This window comes from Ascaphus truei, chromosome 7 (assembly GCF_040206685.1).
Source record: "Ascaphus truei isolate aAscTru1 chromosome 7, aAscTru1.hap1, whole genome shotgun sequence".
In the NCBI taxonomy this organism is placed as follows: Eukaryota; Metazoa; Chordata; class Amphibia; order Anura; family Ascaphidae; genus Ascaphus; species Ascaphus truei.
Genome location: NC_134489.1, coordinates 23,318,004 through 23,334,273, shown reverse-complemented (window position 1 = coordinate 23,334,273; position 16,270 = coordinate 23,318,004). Strand labels below are relative to the sequence as shown.

At 48.2% G+C, this 16,270-nt stretch overlaps 1 protein-coding gene across 1 annotated transcript in view; it reads right to left on the bottom strand.

Moving 5' to 3' along the window:
* Positions 1–224: 224 nt before the first annotated feature.
* The window catches only part of DRC11 (dynein regulatory complex subunit 11), a 78,362-nt gene continuing 62,316 nt past the window's right edge, over positions 225–16,270 (bottom strand). Inside the window, exons 13-19 of the mRNA XM_075607347.1 lie at positions 12,271–12,353; positions 12,065–12,172; positions 8,423–8,622; positions 3,432–3,518; positions 2,547–2,724; positions 1,753–1,991; positions 225–1,073 (exon numbers count right to left, since the gene is read on the bottom strand). Of these exons, the coding sequence (XP_075463462.1) occupies positions 933–1,073; positions 1,753–1,991; positions 2,547–2,724; positions 3,432–3,518; positions 8,423–8,622; positions 12,065–12,172; positions 12,271–12,353 (1,036 nt within the window). The 3' untranslated portion in view covers positions 225–932. The remainder of the gene's footprint in view (positions 1,074–1,752; positions 1,992–2,546; positions 2,725–3,431; positions 3,519–8,422; positions 8,623–12,064; positions 12,173–12,270; positions 12,354–16,270) is intronic.

The window sequence follows — 16,270 nt, the reverse complement described above, 5'->3', positions numbered from 1 at the left end:
CTCCTATCCAGCAGCCCCAGCTAAACCTCTGCTGCCTGTCCTCCACACACACACAGCTGTCACTGCACCCCTTCTATACAGCAACTCCAGCTATACCTCTGCTGCCTGTCCTCCACACACACACACAGCTGTCACTGCACCTCCATCCCGCTATGAAGCACCGGCTGCAATTTCACTAACCCCCACCCCACATGCTGCCCATCCTGTGCTTAGTGTGAGACACGAACTGAACGAACAGAATTAATGAGCTGCAGATAATTTATTAAGAATCATTTGGAGGGTGATCGAGTTCACACACGTACACCGAAACAGTCGCACGCACTTGTACATAGAAAACAGATATACTCATAGATACATGATGATAAACGCTAGTATATAGATGCAAATACATACACATATGTACTAAGCAGCGCTATTCCACAAGAGACCTCCTAGCTCCAGAAGACACTCATTTAATTGGACTGTAAGGTGCCTTATGGAATAGCCCTGCTTAGCAAACATGGGCCATAGGAAGAAATTCAAAACGGTTATCGGAAACTCGGTCTGCATTACCTGCCATTCAAGTCAATGGCACTTAACGCCTGATCGCGTTTGATAGCCCTTATCTGAGCTTCGTGAATACAGACCCTATATACGTACGTACACACAAACATCCCATCTCTCCAGCTGTACAAGTCCGCTGGGGCTGCATCTCTCTGGAACACTTTTATTTAATCCCTTCCCCCCCCCTCATAATTCTTGCCATTGTCCTAAACTTAGTGTTCAGTCCGAAAATGCGCTAAGGCCGAGAACGGTACAAATTCTGTATCTGGCGGCAGACGTTTAACACCCCTCCCCCCCCCCCCCCCCCGAATACCCAGTGACATTGTGAGGAAGAGTAGGCGGCTCAGGTTCAAATCCACCTCGTCCCGCACAGAGCCAGGAGGGTAAATCTACTTCTTCTTCTTCTTCTTCCCCTTTTTCCGCCCTTTCTTCTCTCCTTTCCGCTTTCCTTTTTCGTTCCCTGCCTCGTCCTCTCCGACATGCAGTGATTTGCTCCTCTTCTTTCCTAGAGGTGTTTTTGAGTACCAGTCCTGTGACCGCAAACAGAGGCAGGAGGGGGGAGAAGAGGCTTCTGTTAGAGCACTGGGGGCCTCTCTCCCTCTCTCTCTCGGGCCCTTAAATCAATAAGCTGGGGAGCTGCTTCCCTGCACTGGCGAAAAGATCAGCTCTATTCAAATGAATGGGACTGGAGCCCTCTCCAATACAGGGATGGGACCTTCCAGCACAATGAAGAAGGACTATTATGAGAAGGAGGGAGGGAGAGAGAAAAAGACAGCGAGGACGATGGATAGGAAGGGATATAAAGATGGATAGAGAGGGAAAGAAGAACATGGGGAGGGAGAGAGAATGAGAGAGGAAGAGAGAGAGAGAGGACACTGGGATGGACAGAAAGAAAGAAGGACAGAGAGACAAAGAGAAAGCAGATAGAGACCCCCTACTCCAGGGGTGGTCAACACCAGTCCTCAAGGGCCACCAACAGGATATCCCTGCTTCAGCACAGGTGCCTCAATCAGTGGCTCGGTGTTAACTGAGCCACTAACACTGAAGTAGGGATATCCTTAAAACCTGACCTGTTGGTGGCCCTTGAGGACTGGAGTTGGCCACTCCGGCCCTACTCAATACGGTGACTATTCAGTGAATGAGTCATATACATGTTACTCCACTTCTACTATACTGAGTAGGGGTCGGAGATTGTAAGCAGAGGTTCACCTTGAATGCCTCCTCCTCCTCCTTGTACACTGGCTCCTGTCTGGAAAGTGCACCCAGGAACTCAGTTGCCGTCAGCGGCTTGCGGGGGATCTGCTTGACCCTCCTCTCGCTCAGCACCCCCTCCACCGCCTGCATCATGTGACCCGGGGTGAAACCATCTGTGATCTTAGCCAGAGCGCTGACATTCAGGGAGCTGCTGACACTGCCGCCTCGCAGAGTGATCAGGTGCTTCCACAGAACTGAGGAGAGGCAGAGAGAGAGGGACATAGGGAGAGGGGAGGCAGAGAGAGAGAGGGACATAGGGAGAGGGGAGGCAGAGAGAGAGAGGGACATAGGGAGAGGGGAGGCAGAGAGAGAGAGGGACATAGGGAGAGGGGAGGCAGAGAGAGAGAGGGACATAGGGAAAGGGGAGGCAGAGAGAGAGAGGGACATAGGGAGAGGGGAGGCAGAGAGAGAGGGACATAGGGAGAGGGGAGGCAGAGAGAGAGAGGGACATAGGGAGAGGGGAGGCAGAGAGAGAGAGGGACATAGGGAGAGGGGAGGCAGAGAGAGAGAGGGACATAGGGAGATCGGAGGCAGAGAGAGAGAGGGACATAGGGAGAGGGGAGGCAGAGAGAGAGAGGGACATAGGGAGAGGGGAGGCAGAGAGAGAGAGGGACATGGGGAGAGGGGTGGGAGAAAGAGGGACATGGGAAGGAGAAAGAGAGGGACATGGGGAGAAAGAGAGGGACAGAAAAAGAAAATAGGATGGGAGATGGATTAGCACAGCACACCGGTTTGGGGGCTCTGCTCACCTAGCCGTGCTGCGTAGTCTGGCCTGGGGATCAGGATGATCTTATTGTACATTTTACAGAAGGGTTTGATCTCAGCATCGAATGGCCTCAGGCTGGTCCCCACAAACAGAACCCGATCCTCTGGCTTTAGGGATTTCAGGACATTTGGAAGGCTCTTCTTCAGACGCTTGGGGTCCAACTACAAGTGTGGAGAGAGATGGAGAGAGAGGGGGGGTAGTGAAAAAGAGAGAGGGCGAGAGAAAGGAGAGAGAGGTGAGGGGGAAAAGAGAGCGAGAGGGAGGGAGAGAGTGAGAGATAGGGGAGAGAGCAAGAGGGGAGGGAGGTAGAGAAAGATGGGGAGAGAGAGAGAGGGGAGGGGGAGGAAAAAGAGTTTAAAAAAAAGACAGACAAAAAAAGAAAAGGAGAGGGGAAGAGTGAGAGAGAGGATAGATTGGGAGAGAAAGTAATGGAATATCAGGAGACAGGCTGACGTTATGCTGTGTTGTTGTCTCACTGACCAGTGATGGATAAATAGTATAAAAGACGTACGTATCTCTAACGCTTTGAAACAAGAATAAATTACCCCAAACAGGAATGGGCAAGTCAGTGCAGAGAGGAGATGCTCTTATAAGGGGGTTGTTCTTATAACAAGGTACCTTTCATAAGAAGGTTACATTAGAGCTTTGAGATGTAATTAAAAGGAGGTATTGTGCTGATTTGTGTGGATTTCCCTCATAAGCAGGAGCGCGCTTGGCCTGTACGGTGTCCTTATTAGATGGTTCTTCTTATAATATTCTTTAGAATAAGTATTTACATTTCGCTGGGTCAGTTTTAATCCTCTAACACCAGAGGGCAGTAAACTTGTGAAGCAGAACCAGCATGCTGGGTTCTGACGGGGCCCGTTACCTGCTTCTCGTTCTTTGGCACTTTCTTGTAAAAGGTTTTCTCCGTGTCTCCGATCCAGATGACTGACGGCTGCAGCTGGCGAGCCACCTGCAGGGGACACGCAGGGAGAGGGCATGAGACCAGAGCCTGGGACATGGAGGGGCAGATCAAGGACTCCCCCACCCCACACGGTGCCCTAAATTATCCTTATTTAGTTTGAGATAGATCAGAGACGAGAACAATAGCACACCCAGGCAAAAATAAGTAGCAGAAGAAAACGCACATTTTTAGTGCAAAGTCAACATTTCAGTCTTGTCCGAGACCTGCATCAGGATGCAATGACTATATTGTATTAGTCTATTTGGCTGTGTGCACTTACGTTAGCATCGCGTTTTTGTATACCCCTCAAGACTGTAATCCTTTTTTTGCTTTTTTTAAAAGGTTTTGGGTGCAGAGAGACCTTTTCATATCTTCAACCATTTATACAACACTTCATGTAACTATGTAAACCAGGGGGGCTCAACTCCAGTCTTCAAGACCCCCCAACAGGTCAAGGATATCAGGATATCCCAGCTTCAGCACAGGTGGCTCAATCAGTCCCCGCTTCAGCACAGGTGGCTCAATCAGAGGCTCAGTCTGCGACCGAGCCCCTGATTGAGCCACCTGTGCTGAAGTTGGGATATCCTCAAATCCTGACCTGTTGGGGCATCTTGAGGACTGGAGTTGAGCCCCACCTGTTGTAAACAGTACTCCGAAGAATGAGCATATACACAACATACACAATGTCAAACACAAGGCAGTGATTGTATTCTGTATGTTACTGCTTCTTCCAGTCACTGGGAAGGCAGATTCACCAATGTAACAGACAAACAGAGAATATAAGTCAGACCCTCCAACATTTTGTGGGTATGATGTAGGTACCACTGCTGTTCCTCTATTCCTGCTGGATGGAGGTACTTTCAAGCAATCCCTATGGAGGTCCCATAACCTATGCCACTCACAAAAAACGTTCTGTTATATGTACAGCTGGTCTTTCAGGAGCCAACCACATGTGGTGTACCTGCAAAATGGGCACAGTTGGAGGGTGTGTATAAACATAATTTGATATTCTATCACACCCATACGTTATTCACATGTATTCCATAGCAGCTTTCCCAGCATGCTGTTCACTGCAGCCACCACTAGAGGACGTCTTCCCTTCACACCAGTACACTGCTCTGATCTCTGAGCTGCATGGGTCACTGTTACATCACTGCTCTGTCCCTGTGTTCTGCGGCACATACCAGGTTCTTACATGGATACAGTCACAGTCTAACAACCTAATGATACAACTACAGTACATGTATACAGACAGTCACGTAGAATCAGCCAACAATAAACATAGTTACACAACGACGGCCAGCGGTGACATTCTGTATATACATAGTTACAGATGTATATAGTTAGTTACACATACACATCATTACAAACAACTTGTTTATATACACACACAAACACACACACATATATATACACACGTGTCAATCAGACTGTAATGGTTACAGTCACACAAACACAATTACAGACAGCTATAGTTACAATAACACACTTAATAACTCAAAGTTAGTCACATGTATATAATGAGTAAGACGGTTATAGTTACACATATACAAACGTAGTCACACAGTTATAGCTACATAGTTCCAATCACATATACAGGCTGTCCTCGCTTTACAACGTTTCGCTTTCCGTCAGTAGCGTTTTCCGACGGTGCATAGAGCAGTCTAAAAAAATCATTATCCGCCGCGGTTTTCGCGTATCCAACGGAAACCGCCACCAGTTAACATGGGTCCCATCTCTGACGTGGGTTTGCGGGACGCATTGTGTCGTAAAGGCGAGGACTGCCTATATACACAGCTACAATATATATATATCTCAACAGAGATATATGTACTAAGCAGTGTTATTCCATAAGACGCCTTCTGCCACCAGAAGGCACTTTTCTGGCCACTCAAGTGACTTCAATTAAATGGACAATGGGTGTCTTCCGGCCAGTGCCGGATTAAGAGTTCAGGAGGCCCCAAACTATGGTAAAGACGGGCACCTACAAAAAATGTTCAAACGCAACTGTAGAAAGAATGATCAATAGAAATGAAAGATTTGTATTTGAATAATTACACGGACAGACTGTTCCATGACAGAGAATAACGTGATTGTAAACGGACTAAAAGGAAAATTGTAAAACCTTTTTTTCTTGATTCGTGGAAAACAAATGTATCGATGATATCATCAAATGATAATGCTACGCATCTTATCTCTTTGTTTTCTTGCCGCGTTCTTAGCTTTTTTTTTAGCCTAGAAAAAAGACCTTTCTCCTGAGCAATTGGTCATCATCAAACTTAAAAATAATGTTGGGGAAAGCCAAGCGAATCTCATCCCGGACGATGATATTATACAGGTCTTGATGACAAAAAAACGTTCTTTATCGGGATCATTTTCCGAGCTACAGAGATGGAACGGATTTATTTCTCTAATAAGGTTATCATCAGCATCTGGAGTTACGGGGGGCCCTCAAATATATTATAGGTAAAAAAATAATACTAAAATAAAAAGATCATGGTATTTGGAGGCCCCTTAAATTGCGAGGCCCTAAACAGCATCTTATTTAGCTTACACGTAAATCCGCCACGCCTCCCAACGCTGCAGTGTATCTTACGGCGTAGCGCTGCTTAGTAAATAGGGCGCACAGCCTTGTATACATTTTCACCCCTTTGCTGCTGGTCCTTACACATTGCTCCGCAGCCCCTGCAGGGGTACGAGGGGTTAGCCCTCCTCTACCGCGGCTGCTGTGATGTTATCTTCACTTAGGGGGTAAATTCTATAGATGCCTAAACAGCCGTTCGGGCCAAAATTCCCCACTGGCGTCTAATCGGCCGCTTCGGCATATTGAATTTACCCCTTAATTCATCTCAGATTTGCTGCATATTTTTGGGTATACCTAATTATATCTGTTTTATTCCCCCGACTCTGACCCCCGACCTCCATCACCCGGATGATGTCACTGCCCCTCCTGCCTGTAGCGTCTTACTTTGCAATCACATTCTACCCCGGCAGATAATTAATCAAGCGCAGGTTTTGCTGATGATGAAATGCACAGCTGCTCCGTTCTGTGTTTGGCTAATTAATTATCACAAAATGTTTGCAGTTGGCAAAACTGACCTTAAATAAACCCCCCTCCCCGCCCCCCCCCCTACCCCTCTCTCCCCCGGGTCCGGCACATGGGAGGAATCGTTAGTACGAGAGCTTCAAGCTTCAAGAACACCTCCTCAATGCTCCTTTGATTATAAGGGATATAAGCACAGCACATATCTTCATGGCCCAGACGTGCCCTTTTTATTAATGCGATTCGTGTTATAAGGATAGCCCTCTTTATAAGAACCGACCTCTTCGGGTCTCAGTTATGTACAGTACCACACTTTGACCCAGAGCCACAAAGCTGCATTAAGTGACAACGTCACACATATACTCCAAGGTCAATAACGCAATACTGAGCGAGCGAGCAACCCAAGCCGGGGTTTTCTTCTTATTATTTATTTTATACGTAGGATTGAATCAGGGGGTCTCCGGAGCGGGACCCCGTTATTTTCAGCTCCGGGGACCCCCTGCTTCCAAAGATACAGACCTCCGAAAGGGGGAAAGGGGGGGACGGATCTCCTGCAAGTTTAAAGCTCTTGTGTCACGTAGGCCAATAGGAAGCAGACCTGATGTCACGGCCTCCTATTGGGCCGCGGGGGATTTGGAAAGCGGCCATTATGTGAAACGTTACGTTTATTAAATCTGACCAAAACGTGGCTACACTCCCATCCACACCGTGGGCTGTTTTCTGGAGACGGAGGTACGGAGAGGGAGAGAGAGAGAGAGAGTACTGTGATAAAGTACTTACATACCCCCCCAAAGACTTCTCTGTACAACATGTGGAGAGATACCTGTAAACACACCACAGATGCCTGGGAAACATGCTCATTTGAATAATTGACATACTTTGCATATTCAAATTAGCATGACGTTCAGCCTATGCCGATGGGATATTGAGATGAGATAATGTATTATTTGTTATTTATATGATTGTCACGTGAATTACTGCTGTGAAGCACCATGTACATGAATGGCGCTATATAAATAAAGACATACATACATATATACATACATACACAGCGGCCGCGGGTTTTGCATGTAATTAGCTTTGTGGCTATTTATTAACCACAGGAGACATAAGGTCCGTTTCTGTTTTAGGTGATGTTATGGGCCCAGAGTTAACAGTGTGTAGCTCTGTGGATCGGAACCTTTGTATTACAGAGCCAAAAAAACAACACCAGATTCATCAGACAATCCCATTGAAAATGGGGATTGTGGGATTCTTTCCTTAGATACATCTTGTGCTGTTCTTTTGCCTGGGTTTTGCAGCCGGGAGACCTTAGTAAAAGCATGGCACCTGACCGGTATTGAATGGGTTCGGCAGTGCAGTGTGTGGGAGACAGAAGTTGGCGCTGCCCATGCTGTGCGGGGGAGTATGACAAGAGAACCTGGCAAAGCAGAGCGCGTGTTGTGGCTGTGAGGATAATGCTGATACTGTCCGTCCCTTACATGTACTGGATCTGTTAGATTTGTCTGCGAGGGGAAGGGTGGCACAGCCGCTGCCCATGGTGCAAGTGTGCTGTGTATAAATGGCAGGTTCGGCAGTGTCCGGGTAAGGCTGTGTTTTAATGCCAGGTTTGGCAGTATGTGAAAGGAAGGCTGGCACTGCTGCTGCCTCTTGTGTACCGGTGCTGTATTTCAATGCAGTGTGTGATGATAAAGCTGGCATTGTTACTGTCCAGTCTAAACCTGTGAAGTCTTTAAATGCCAGGTTTGGCAGTGTGTGCGTGGGAGAGGGAGGCTGGCACTGCCTCTGCCCCTGCTGTGTGCATAAACGTAAATAATGCACGGAACTGCGCAAGTGTGCAATGCACACCACTTATCACCGCCAGACACACCTTGAGTACCATGTGGAGCATCATCTTCAGCCCGCTCTTGCCGGGGTACTTGCTTGCAATGTTGCCAGCCGACAAGTTGAACAGGTTGGCTCCAGTCTCGGTGCAGAGGGCATTTACCAGCATCTTCTTCCCCACGCCCGACGGTCCTGCCATGAGGAGCGTCTTCACCAGCGGTGCCTTCTCGTGCACCGTCTCGGAACCTGAAGCACCAGAAACGAGAGGCATCATATCCCATATCATACTCCCCACCAAAACCATGTGCGGGGGGCTTCGGTATTAACCCCTTGTACTGACACTATATACAAATTCACCCCCAGCCTGTCCCTTCAGGTGAAGAGCTAGAGAACGGGACATGTTCCAAATATCGCAGCCGGTCACCAGATCGGAGCTCTGTCCTCCAATATCAACTCATGACTTCACTCCCAGATTAATAATTGCCCCGGCATGCTAATGAAGCCCTGGAGAGGCCAACGAGCATCGGTTTCACAGAATCAGGGCTGCGTTTGAGGCTCACGTGGTCCTTGCTTTGGGTTGAAACTGTTTCGCTGCTGGCATGATTTAAAAGGTCTGTCTGTGCTTTCTCTGAGGTCATTCTGCTGTTTCAGGAATAATCCTCTTTCGCCTCTGCAAAGATCACTGTTTATATGTGCTTCCGGGTGTCGATTGTCTTTGATTCATTTTGCTAATATTACCTTATTAATTAATTACCACATTAAAGCCAAAAGAGAAGACTTACACCCCAGCTGTACCCCCTTACTGTCCCTAAAACCACGTCCCTCACCTCCTCCTTCTCTGGCACTTTTGCTGACAGAGAAAATAAAGGCCCAATCTTCTTTCCAATCAACAGAACTCTTTTGCCTCCATTTAATTACTACTAATAAATATTAGTCTGTCCCTCTCTGAAATGTTGAGAGGATATCTGTACATACACATTGAATAACACACAGGAGCAGGACTGCACCCAAGTCTCAGAATGTGATATGATAAATTCCTGACACGCTTGGCGTCCTGCGTTTATTAGCTGCACGATCCTCGCCGACACCAGAGTCACATCTGCCTCTCATTATCTACTCCCACCCCCCCATTTCCCCTCACAGCTGTCAAGCCTGCCGGGTAGCATGGCCAAGACGTGCTCCCTTATAAAAGAAAACATCCCGCCCACACCTGACCCGTCCTGCAACCCCGCACAATCCATCCCACACGTGTTAAACCAAGCGGGAGGAGAGATCCAAAACCCAGCAGTAAGGAACATGTGTGCGCCCATCTGAACTGATCCCACGGAGGCTACGGGAAGGACCATAACACACACGGTATTCTCAGTGCATGTCATCACACCCGTCTCTAAACTGCTTTCCCCGTGTATACAGGAAATAGGTTCACACAGTGTCTATCTTCCTGGATACGTTGTGTGATGCCTGAAGATGATGGGGTATCCAATTCTACGAGTGCCCGCTGCTTTCCCACAATTGAATGTATCCATATTATGACAATCAAATATACAGTAGGAAATGTATCAACATGTCTGATGTTTGTGATTTCTTTATAATGAAATTCAATTTGTCAGTATGTCAAACATTGTATCCCATCAGATACCCTACAGGGCCACCTTTGTTGGTCACATATAACCCACACCTAGAAGCCCTACGCAAGATCGCCAGGGAACGACAACCCATTCTCCAGGAAGATACAAGACTGCAACAGGTCTTCCCTAAAACAACCTCAATCTCAAGAAAATGATGATGAGAAGTAAGGTATCCAACAATACAACTGAATGCGGAACAAGACCATGCCAGGACGCAAGATGAAAAACCTGAGCAATGCTCCACACAGCGGACACAATACAAATACCACACAGGAATCAGGAATACAAAATCAGAGGAAGGTTCACCTGTTCCTCCAGCAATGTCGTGTACCTCATCATGTGCATGAAATGCCCAGGGGGCTGCTACCACATACGTAGGTGAGACAGGACAGGGGCTAAACAAGAGGAATGGATCTGCATCGCCACAGCATCACACGCGGAACAAGAGACAGTCCTGTCGGCGAACATTTCTCTGACTCTGGCCATAAGATGAACGATCTGAAGGTGGCCATACTCAGAGGTAATCTTAGAACACCGAAAGAGAAACGGTTGCATGAATACAAATTTATGCAATTGTTCGGGACACTTAGCAATGGCCTAAACAGAATGTTTTATGAGTGTTTTAAACAGTTTTATGAGTCACTACCCTGACACAAGAGAACGCTCTTCCCATGAGTGCTAAAGGCCATGTCTATACATACTGCGCTATATGAATGCACACACAGCTGTCTCCTGCACATACATATGTACAATGTAATTCTATCCCTATATACCAACAGGGACCACATAGTATCTACACACATTAATAGTAATGCAACACCCTCTTACATTTCTACACCTACCCACATCATTGGTATACACTCCCACACACACACACCTTTTGTAAAGCACTGTATACACTGTGGGGGCTTTACAAATTTATATTTACACACACATACATAACATATACTCTTACATCACTAACATTCAGGCACCATTTAACACCTTAAGTCATAAATCGCATCTACACACAGGGGGAGGAATAGGCTTCAGTCACAGATCACATTCCAGGATGCACGTATTTAAGTAAAAACCTTTCTTGGTTTATCCATTGTAACACCGCCGGAAGAAGAGATCAGTGTATCTCGAAAGCTCACACAAAAATAATGCATTTAGTTAGCCACAGAACGGTATCGCCTATTAGTTGTTGAATATATATATATATAATAAAAAACGAATAGACAATATCGTTCTGTGGCTAACGAAATGCTTTTATTCGTGCGAGATTTCAAGATACACTGATCTCTTCTTCCGGCGATGTTACAATGGATAAAGCAAGAGATGTTTTTTGTAAAACATGCAAATGAGCACACAGTAATATTTCCATTTGCTATATGCTTTACTGTGGAGGGTTTTTGTCACTTTTTTTACCCACCATAACTTAACTAAGTATGGTGAAACCTATCCCATGCTTCTTTTGGCAAAGCCAGTGTAACCAACCTCATTAGTGTGAGACCCATTACGGTCGAAACGGCTGGCTGTCTGTGGGTGGGTTTACTGGCTATGCATCTTAACCCAGGCTGTGAAACGCAGCAAGCATAAGCTTATAGGGGACCATATTATATGGTTTTGAAGCAAAAGGTGGCACGGTGTGCTCATTTTCATGTCATTTCCCAGAATCCCTTGCTGCAGTGGAAGTGCTGGGTGATAATGGTGAAAGGCGGGGTTGCAGACCTGTCCAAGACATGCACATGATCATACAGTAATATTTCCATTTGCTATATGCTTTATTGTGGAGAGTTTTTGTCACTTTTTTTACCCACCATATCTTAACTAAGTATGTGTGTACCTATATATATTACTATGTTATATACAGATGTCCCAATATCAATGTTTTTCCCAGTATATATATTACACAGTGCTATTTATAAGACACCTTAGTGTACATTCAGTTGAATGGATCACAAGGTGTCTTTCGGTGCTACAGTATATGGTGTCTCATGGAATAGCCGTTGAGTAAATGCTGGCCTGTGTATGTATCTGTGTCTGTCCTATTAAACATCTCCGGGGTCTGCACTCACCCAGGGGAAGGATTCCATACAGGGTGAGCAGCTGCTTGACGTCATTGAGTGATGGCATCGGCTCTATATCTGCCTGGCGCAAGGTGGTACCCAGGTAACAGTATTCACCTGCAGGGAACACAAAGAAGTGTCATGGTTGGTGCACACAAGTGGGTTCGGGGTTTGCTGGCTGCAGCTTCGGGCTTCACATTGGGACTGGACCTTACCCACAAAATCTGAGAGCTTCACTGGCTTTGGTTTGATAAGAAGACCCTCAGTGACCAACTCCTCATAGAGAGAATCGATGGTCCTGCAAACAAAATTATGTTATAGTGGTTGTTTGAGAGTCAGTTCTGTCTTACAGAGTAAAAGTGCAACCCCTGGGATCAGGTCTGTCCTATAGTGTAAGAGTGCGCCCCTCACCTGTCTGGGGTCAGGTCTGTCTTATAGTGTAAGAGTGCTGCCCTCACCTGTCTGGGGTCAGGTCTGTCTTATAGTGTAAGAGTGCTGCCCTCACCTGTCTGGGGTCAGGTCTGTCTTATAGTGTAAGAGTGCTGCCCTCACCTGTCTGGGGACAGGTCTGTCCTATAGTGTAAGAGTGCGCCCCTCACCTGTCTGGGGTCAGGTCTGTCTTATAGTGTAAGAGTGCTGCCCTCACCTGTCTGGGGTCAGGTCTGTCTTATAGTGTAAGAGTGCTGCCCTCACCTGTCTGGGGTCAGGTCTGTCTTATAGTGTAAGAGTGCTGCCCTCACCTGTCTGGGGTCAGGTCTGTCTTATAGTGTAAGAGTGCTGCCCTCACCTGTCTGGGGTCAGGTCTGTCTTATAGTGTAAGAGTGCTGCCCTCACCTGTCTGGGGTCAGGTATGTCTTATAGTGTAAGAGTGCTGCCCTCACCTGTCTGGGGTCAGGTCTGTCTTATAGTGTAAGAGTGCTGCCCCTCACCTGTCTGGGGTCAGGTCTGTCTTATAGTGTAAGAGTGCGGCCCTCACCTGTCTGGGGACAGGTCTGTCCTATAGTGTAAGAGTGCTGCCCCTCACCTGTCTGGGGTCAGGTCTGTCTTATAATGTAAGAGTGCGCCCCTCACCTGTCTGGGGTCAGGTCTGTCTTATAGTGTAAGAGTGCTGCCCTCACCTGTCTGGGGTCAGGTCTGTCCTATAGTGTAAGAGTGCTGCCCTCACCTGTCTGGGGACAGGTCTGTCTTACAGTGTAAGAGTGCTGCCCCTCACCTGTCTGGGGTCAGGTCTGTCTTATAGTGTAAGAGTGCTGCCCCTCTCCTGTCTGGGGTCAGGTCTGTCCTATAGTGTAAGAGTGCTGTCCTCACCTGTCTGGGGACAGGTCTGTCTTATAGTGTAAGAGTGCTGCCCTCACCTGTCTGGGGACAGGTCTGTCTTATAGTGTAAGAGTGCGCCCCTCACCTGTCTGGGGTCAGGTCTGTCCTATAGTGTAAGAGTGCTGCCCTCACCTGTCTGGGGACAGGTCTGTCTTACAGTGTAAGAGTGCTGCCCTCACCTGTCTGGGGTCAGATCTGTCCTATAGTGTAAGAGTGCTGCCCTCACCTGTCTGGGGACAGGTCTGTCTTATAGTGTAAGAGTGCTGTCCTCACCTGTCTGGGGACAGGTCTGTCTTATAGTGTAAGAGTGCGCCCCTCACCTGTCTGGGGACAGGTCTGTCCTATAGTGTAAGAGTGCTGCCCTCACCTGTCTGGGGTCAGGTCTGTCTTATAGTGTAAGAGTGCTGCCCTCACCTGTCTGGGGACAGGTCTGTCTTATAGTGTAAGAGTGCTGCCCTCACCTGTCTGGGGACAGGTCTGTCCTATAGTGTAAGAGTGCGCCCCTCACCTGTCTGGGGTCAGGTCTGTCTTATAGTGTAAGAGTGCTGCCCTTACCTGTCTGGGGACAGGTCTGTCTTATAGTGTAAGAGTGGCCCCTCACCTGTCTGGGGACAGGTCTGTCCTATAGTGTAAGAGTGCTGCCCTCATTTGTCTAGGGACAGGTCTGTCTTATAGTGTAAGAGTGCTGCCCCTCACCTGTCTGGGGTCAGGTCTGTCTTATAGTGTAAGAGTGCTGCCCTCACCTGTCTGGGGTCAGGTCTGTCTTATAGTGTAAGAGTGCAACCCCTGGGATCAGGTCTGTCTTATAGTGTAAGAGTGCTGCCCCTCACCTGTCTGCGGTCAGGTCTGTCTTATAATGTAAGAGTGCGCCCCTCACCTGTCTGGGGTCAGGTCTGTCTTATAGTGTAAGAGTGCTGCCCTCACCTGTCTGGGGTCAGGTCTGTCTTATAGTGTAAGAGTGCTGCTCCTCACCTGTGTGGGGTCAGGTCTGTCTTATAGTGTAAGAGTGCGCCCCTCACCTGTCTGGGGTCAGGTCTGTCCTATAGTGTAAGAGTGCTGCCCTCACCTGTCTGGGATCAGGTCTGTCCTATAGTGTAAGAGTGCTGCCCCTCACCTGTCTGGGGTCAGGTCTGTCTTATAGTGTAAGAGTGCTGCCCTCACCGGCTGGGGTCAGGTCTGTCTTATAGTGTAAGAGTGCTGCCCTCACCTGTCTGGGGTCAGGTATGTCTTATAGTGTAAGAGTGCTGCCCTCACCTGTCTGGGGTCAGGTCTGTCTTATAGTGTAAGAGTGCTGCCCCTCACCTGTCTGGGGTCAGGTCTGTCTTATAGTGTAAGAGTGCTGCCCTCACCTGTCTGGGGACAGGTCTGTCCTATAGTGTAAGAGTGCTGCCCCTCACCTGTCTGGGATCAGGTCTGTCTTATAGTGTAAGAGTGCTGCCCTCACCTGTCTGGGGACAGGTCTGTCCTATAGTGTAAGAGTGCTGCCCCTCACCTGTCTGGGGTCAGGTCTGTCTTATAGTGTAAGAGTGCGCCCCTCACCTGTCTGGGGTCAGGTCTGTCTTATAGTGTAAGAGTGCTGCCCTCACCTGTCTGGGGACAGGTCTGTCTTATAGTGTAAGAGTGCTGCCCTCACCTGTCTGGGGTCAGGTCTGTCCTATAGTGTAAGAGTGCTGCCCTCACCTGTCTGGGGTCAGGTCTGTCTTATATTGTAAGAGTGCTGCCCCTCACCTGTCTGGGGTCAGGTCTGTCTTATATTGTAAGAGTGCTGCCCCTCACCTGTCTGGGGTCAGGTCTGTCCTATAGTGTAAGAGTGCTGCCCTCACCTGTCTGGGGACAGGTCTGTCTTATAGTGTAAGAGTGCTGCCCTCACCTGTCTGGGGACAGGTCTGTCTTATAGTGTAAGAGTGCGCCCCTCACCTGTCTGGGGTCAGGTCTGTCCTATAGTGTAAGAGTGCTGCCCTCACCTGTCTGGGGACAGGTCTGTCTTATAGTGTAAGAGTGCTGCCCTCACCTGTCTGGGGACAGGTCTGTCTTATAGTGTAAGAGTGCGCCCCTCACCTGTCTGGGGGACAGGTCTGTCCTATAGTGTAAGAGTGCTGCCCTCACCTGTCTGGGGTCAGGTCTGTCTTATAGTGTAAGAGTGCTGCCCTCACCTGTCTGGGGACAGGTCTGTCTTATAGTGTAAGAGTGCGCCCCTCACCTGTCTGGGGACAGGTCTGTCTTATAGTGTAAGAGTGGCCCCTCACCTGTCTGGGGACAGGTCTGTCCTATAGTGTAAGAGTGCTGCCCTCACCTGTCTGGGGTCAGGTCTGTCTTATAGTGTAAGAGTGCTGCCCCTCACCTGTCTGGGGTCAGGTCTGTCCTATAGTGTAAGAGTGCTGCCCTCACCTGTCTGGGAACAGGTCTGTCTTATAGTGTAAGAGTGCTGCCCTCATTTGTCTAGGGACAGGTCTGTCTTATAGTGTAAGAATGCTGCCCTCACCAGTCTGGGGTCAGGTCTGTCTTATAGTGTAAGAGTGCGCCCCTCACCTGTCTGGGGTCAGGTCTGTCTTATAGTGTAAGAGTGCTGCCCTCACCTGTCTGGGGACAGGTCTGTCCTATAGTGTAAGAGTGCTGCCCTCACCTGTCTGGGGTCAGGTCTGTCTTATAGTGTAAGAGTGCTGCTCCTCACCTGTCTGGGGTCAGGTCTGTCTTATAGTGTAAGAGTGCGCCCCTCACCTGTCTGTGGTCAGGTCTGTCTTATAGTGTAAGAGTGCTGCTCCTCACCTGTCTGGGGTCAGGTCTGTCCTATAGTGTAAGAGTGCTGCCCCTCACCTGTCTGTGGTCAGGTCTGTTCTATAGTGTAAGAGTGCTGCCCTCACCTGTCTGGGGTCAGGTCTGTCCTATAGTGTAAGAGTG